Consider the following 6,574-nt stretch of genomic DNA (forward strand, 5'->3'; position numbering starts at 1 on the left):
CGAATATTACAAAGATACAAATGTAAAAAATATCACATACACCGTTTCATACATACATCCACACACTGCAGGTAATAACTAGTATTCTTAATGTAAAAACAGAAAGAATTAAGAAACATTATTTGAATATAATTATAAGCATAGCCTACTATACTGCACATTGATTATAATAGACAGATAAGAATAAAGATGAATTGCGGAAAACCACAACCAGATAATCAGCACACACCCGCACCACCACCAGTGAATTCTGTGTGTGTGTTGATGTCTTGCAGAAGCTGCGCAGTGGGTCCACAGGGGTGAGCGTGCTGCTGAGGGGAGAGCACTGCTACATCTCGTGGCTGGGGGACTCGCAGGTGATGTTGGTTCAGGAGGGGCGGGCCGTCACTCTCATGGCTCCACACAAACCCAACAGAGAGGTGACCGGCGTCTTTTGGGATGCATGTCTTATTTTAGTTTTAACTCACTCAGTACGGCCAGTCCTCTCTTCTCCTCTACACAGACCCCTCGGATGTCCAGTGGGTGTCTCAATGACCCAACCTTTAGCTTCCGTCGTCAGAACTGTGGTATTCTTTGTCAACATTCACCTCTTCAGTATAAGAGTATTCCGCTTGCAGTATTTTGATGATGGTAATTGGGATGAAACGCTGTTAACGTCGTCTCTTTCGCCGTTCGTATGGAGAGAGTTAAGAGTTTTTGACTCACTTGTGTAAACAAAGTGAGTCTGTGTTTTAACCCGGTGTTCGGTTGTCTGTGTGTGTGTCTGTGTGTGTGTCTGTGGTAAACTTTAACATTGACATTTTCTCTGCAAATACTTTGTCAGTTGACACCAAATTAGGCATAAAAATAGGAAAAATTCAGTTCTTTCCAATCATCTTGTTTAAAACAATATTGCACCTCTGGGATGGGCACAAAAAAATAAAAAATGAAGCCTAATTATATGCAAACTGCATTTACTGTTATATTTATAATTTTTGTGTTCTCTAAACTTGGCACTTTGATCTGATATTTTGACCCAACAACAAGAGCAGTCATTATTATCATTTTTTGTTCAAACAGGAACTTCTTTTGCTAAGCATGGAAGTTTTATTTATTTTGCAAACGTTTTGGTGCAGACAGTAAAAAAGGGAAATTACTCTGTAATTAATGCTAGGGGACTTAATTTGCTTTAAACTGATCTTTCTCATCTTAAACATTACATTTTGAAATTATGCTCAATACATAAAAAGCTTGGGTTTTTTTTTATGTGTATCACAAGTGAGTCTTGAAGGCCTTGCCTCTCTTGTTGTTGTTTGTTCATGGGCTGTGACTCCTACTTTCACTCGTATACATGAGTGGGCTTTTACATGTATGGCCGTTTTTACCCCGCCATGTAGTCAGTTTTATTCCACTTTCGGGGGGGAGGGGGGGCCGTTTTTACCCCGCCATGTAGTCAGTTTTACTCCACTTTCGGGGGGGAGGGGGGGGCGTTTTTACCCCGCCATGTAGTCAGTTTTATTCCACTTTCGGGGGGGAGGGGTTGGGGTGCATGCCAGGCATGTTCTTGTTTCCATAACCCACTGAACGCTGACATGGATTACAGGGTCTTCAACATGAATATTTGATCTTCTGCGTTGTGTTCACACAAATGGGGTTCAGGCACTAGCAGGTCTGCACATCTGTTGACCTGGGAGGTATGAAAACATCTCCACCCTTTGCCCACCAGGTGCCGTGATTGGGATTCTAACCTGGGACCCTCGTGTTGAAAGTCTTGACTGCGTAGCCACGTGTCGTAGACACGGGACACTGCGGCCTCCGAGCACACCTGAAGAGGATTGGAGTGGCAGCCACATCCCTATGTGATTGCGGCCAGGCTGACCAGACCCCATCCCATATTCTCCAAGACTGCCCCCTGTATGAGAAGATGCGGCAGCAGTCCTGGCCTGGGGGTGCTGCCCTCAACACCAAGCTCTTGGGCACGGTAGCTGATCTTCGCCGGATGTCCGAGTTTGTGGCATCCCTCGGACTTCGACCCTGACCGCGTAGCTGTCGACCCCCCCCCAAAGAAAAAAAGAAAAAAAAAGAAAGTCTTGATGCTTTAACCACTCGGCTGTTGTTCCTGTCAGAGAGCGAGAGTTCTGAATGAAATCGCACGCTGCTATGTTCATCTACATTGGCTGTGTCCGGTGTTGAGCCTGTATGGGTATGTGTGACCCTACCAAATTTGGGTCACTTTTTTAAGCCCTTGCCTGCCTTTGGAAGTGAGACTTAGGTCCCTTTTGTTGCACTGTTGTCCGCCTACGTCCAGTTTTCATCAGCAATTCACAGTTGATAGTGAAAGGGGAACAACCTACTTTGTTTCTTCCTGTCTTCTAGAATGTTTGAAGATGGATTACATCCCTTGGACATGTACGGTCTGCAATGTATGACTCAAAGGCAGTAGGAAATTCCCAAGTCACTTGCAGACACGGTTGGTCAAAATGGTGTTGTTTAGCAAAAATCCATGCATATGATTTGTGTTGAATTGGATGGAATAAACCTTACATTTCCTGGAACAAGTGTGCACTGTATAATTGTTCTCTTTGTGTGATTATTATTAAACTGGGTAGAATTATCTCACATTTCTGGAATTGAGTATTAATGCATTGTAATTATTGTTGTCAGTGTGTCATCTTGCAAATACATTTGCTTGTTGCGCGCGCGCACACACACACACACACATACATGTGCACGTGCACACACACACACACACACACACACACACACACACACACACACACACATACATGCACATGTGCACGTGCACACACACACACACCATCATCACTATCATGATGGCAATGATGTTTGAAGAACCATCCTGGCTGTTAAGCCGTGATTATTGTCATGACATAGTTTTCAGCTATGCCATGTTTCTTTCTCATGATGTAGGAGAGATTCATCTGGACATGGATGACTGACCCTGACAACAGGTCCTGGAGCCAGTTACATTGCTTGGTTCTAACTTTTTGACAGTTACACATGACTAAATGCCTACGTTGACCAAACTACGCCATTGGTCAGTTCCATACTACACACAGTTAGTAGCGGGTTACGACCATATTAGGCTCTTCCGTCCGAGCAATGCAACTGGCTCCTGGTCACAGAAGTTTGTCCCAGTTAACTGAAAATTTGTCTTTGTATTCATGTGGCTGATTGACTTGTTGATGTGAGTCAGTCAGCTTCCTGACAAAATAAAAACTTTCTTACGCCTTTCTGTTTTGTTTTTTTCAGGATGAGAAGAGACGGATTGAGGAACTGGGTGGGTTCGTCACCAACGCCTTCGGTGTGTGGAGAGTCAACGGTAGCGTCGCCGTCTCTCGGGCGATAGGTCGGTTTGAGCAGTGTTTTATTTGAAAGTGTCACACAACAAACACAACGATTTCAAGAGGGCCACAAGAAAGTCTTACAGCAAGCCATGTGGTAATGTAGAATTTAGGGTGAACACTAAATATGCGACGGATGTGTCTGCAGGTAGAAGTTTATACATTGTGAACATGAATTATAAACAAAAGAAATGTAAGAAACAGCACAGCTGACAAATAAGAGATGAAAAGGCGGTGTGGCGGAGAGGAGAAAATGTATCACCAGTGCAAAACGAAATTTGGGTTTATATGCGCAAAAGTGTTTGGGGTGGGGGCAGTATTTACTGGGACTTGAGCTGATAATGCAACATACAACCACACGGTTAAAATGATTTGTCCGTTGTTTTCCTTTGTCCCATCTTGTGCGCCGTTTAACTCTTTCACCGCCAGTCAATTTAGAGTACAAAATTCCCTTGTGGTATAAACACAGAAAAGACCATGGCTAAGAATAGCTGGGGATTTCCCCTGCAATGTATTGAAAATATGACCTATCCTACCACCGAACATTAAGAGCAGTAGGTTCATAGATAGCTGACTAATAAATGGTCACCTTTCAGTGACATGGGTCCTCTACCACACCTGTGCATAAATGCGAGCTTGGCAGTGAAAGGGTTAAGTGTTGTTATCCTCCAGCCACTTATCCCAACCCAACTCTGCCTATGCCGGTCCCAAGTCCAGATGAAAAAGTGAGGAGGGTTGGGCGAGGGGCTAGCAACCCTACCCTGTAAAAAACCAGCTTGCTACAGAAACGCCAACAACTGACCTCGAGGCAGACACCAAGAAGATGGGGCACACCTGGAGACAGTTAGAAAGGGCAGCCCAGGACAGAGGACTCTGGCGGACTGTTGTGAGCGGCCTATGCTCCGGGGGGGGAGTGATGGGCATAACTGAACTGACTGACTTATCCCAACCCACCCTCCTTTGCCTCCACAACACACACTGTTTTAGTTGCTTTTGCTTTCCACTATTTTTCTGCTCCTCACAGTTTCTTTCTCAAACATTCACTGTGTCTTTTGTTAAGTTTGAACTACTACATACCTTCATAACTTCAGACTTGAAAGAGCATTGTGACTGCAACAGGGTTGAAAACAGCGCGCAGTGAAAAGTAGCAGCCATTGCTAAACCCCCAACAACCCCAGGCATTTGCTTGTTTACAGGAGACATCCACAAGAAGCCCTTCCTAACATATTTAGGAAGTTTATCTCCGCAGAGAATCCTGAATGCATGAGAGTTCAGAAAACCCAAAAACAACAACTACAGCAGTGCTCAGTGAAAAGCAGCAGCCATTGCTCAAACCCCGCTAGGCATTGCCTGTTCACAGGAGACATCCATATGAAGCCCTTCCTAAAACCTACAGTCAGTTTATCTCCACAGAGAATCCTGAATGCAAGAGGGTTAACACATTTCTGCCTGCAGACGTCAAACCTATGCCCGTACAGATCTGCGTTTGTCACCTGCGGACATAGTTTTGTCGTTCGTCAGGTCTACTTTCAGTTTAGGTAGCGGTATAAAGGGAAGAAACTCGTACTCAAACCAAACGGGGAGAATACGAACAAAGGGAAATTCAAGTTTCGCGTGGGTGATTTTGGAGCCAAAAAAGATGAATTTTCAATGAAAATTGAGAGGCTGTCTACGAAATCATGATGGACTCCTACAGTGAGGAGGAGAATGGTGAGCGGAAAATGAAGTAGAGGAGGAAAACAGCGATAATTTCGTTGAACTGAGTGCAGAGGAAGGTGAAGCATGTTGTCTTTAGATCTGTTGTGATGTATTGCGCAAAGAAGCATGTTTTATGCGTGATTATTCTGATTTCTTTCATTTTAGCAATAATTTGTAATGACTAGTTATAAATTTCCCGCCTTTAAAGGCTTCAATACCATAGTTATTTTGGAACAACAATGCCAAATTTTATCAAAATCCAATAATATTTTAGAGAATTTATGAGCATTTTTCTGACCATACCCTCTCGCGTCAGCTCATTGGTAAAAAAAAATTACTTCGGCAGAGGCAGGCAACTCAACCAAAAAGGCTTGGGCAGAATAATAGTGTTAAAAAAAAGAAGAAACAACAAGAAAAACAGAACACAATGTAAAGCGGCAGCCATTGCTAAAACGCCACCCGCCATTTGCCTGTTTTGCAGGAGACATCCACGAGAAGCCCTTCCTGTGCAGCGACGCAGACACCACCAGCTTCGAGCGGACGGGCACGGAGGACTACCTGGTGCTGGGCTGTGACGGGGTGTGGGACGTGCTGGCCCCCGTGGACATCCCGGGGCTGGTACACTCCTACCTCACCCTCCACCCCGAGGGTCACCGCCACGTGGCCCGCCACCTGGTGACCTGTGCCAAGGACAAGGGGTCGGGGGACAACATCTCCTGCGTCGTGGTCTTCCTGCGCAGGGACGTGGCCCGGCCTGCGGGGCCGCCGCCCGTGACCGCCGGCTTCCAGTTTGGCCTGCGGGAGAACGGAGAGCACTCCTCCCCTCCCCTGGTGGGAGGGGGTCAGCAGGGGTCGGGGGCTGGCGGCGACAGCAGCAGCGCTGTTGCCCACCCCCCTTCGCTGACCTGTGCCCCCTCCTCCTCCTCTGACCCGACCAACATTTCCCGGTTGACGCTAAACAGCAGTGTGAAGGAGGTGTCGTCGGACGGTGTGGACGGCTTCACATAGGAACAGGTCCTTGGCAAAGTGATGACGGCTGGTTATGGAAGAGGAGGAGGAAGAACGGTTTTTTTTCCCCCCTCCCCCAAACCCCACCCCACGAGAAAACGCAGACCAGGGCTTTTTTTCTTGGCCTAAGATCTCTCAGGACTGGATTCCACAGGCAGCAGTTAAAAAAACTTCTCTTGGATGGAGGCCGGGAGGGAGGGAGAGAGAGCAAGGAGAGGTGTTGAGAACTAGTCACTGGATGGATGGATGGATGGATAGCCAGCAGATTGGCATGCGTTGGAGAAGACCCGCCCCCCGCACCCCTGCCCCCACCCGACACACACACACACGTACTGCACACACAGAAGTGTCGATCCCTTGTCTCTCCACAGGCAGCACCTGATGGGACCAAGGCACCCAGCTGGGATCGCTTCCAGAGAGACGGCCGCATCGTGAGAGAGAGACAGACACAGGGGAAGAGAGAGAGACTGCTCAACAGTTGCATCTCTCACTTTCATCAACTACAGTTTGCTTTGGATGTTCGG

General features: G+C 46.6%; 1 protein-coding gene across 1 annotated transcript in view; it reads left to right on the forward strand.

Annotated features, from left to right (window-relative positions):
• LOC143288192 (protein phosphatase 1F-like) overlaps positions 1-6,163 on the forward strand; it is a 43,679-nt gene extending 37,516 nt beyond the window's left edge. The window contains exons 5-7 of the mRNA XM_076596515.1: positions 276-419; positions 3,253-3,349; positions 5,524-6,163. Coding sequence (XP_076452630.1) covers positions 276-419; positions 3,253-3,349; positions 5,524-6,050 — 768 coding nt within the window. The 3' untranslated portion in view covers positions 6,051-6,163. The remainder of the gene's footprint in view (positions 1-275; positions 420-3,252; positions 3,350-5,523) is intronic.
• Positions 6,164-6,574: the final 411 nt, after the last annotated feature.

The sequence above is a fragment of the Babylonia areolata genome, chromosome 12, assembly GCF_041734735.1.
Source record: "Babylonia areolata isolate BAREFJ2019XMU chromosome 12, ASM4173473v1, whole genome shotgun sequence".
In the NCBI taxonomy this organism is placed as follows: Eukaryota; Metazoa; Mollusca; class Gastropoda; order Neogastropoda; family Buccinidae; genus Babylonia; species Babylonia areolata.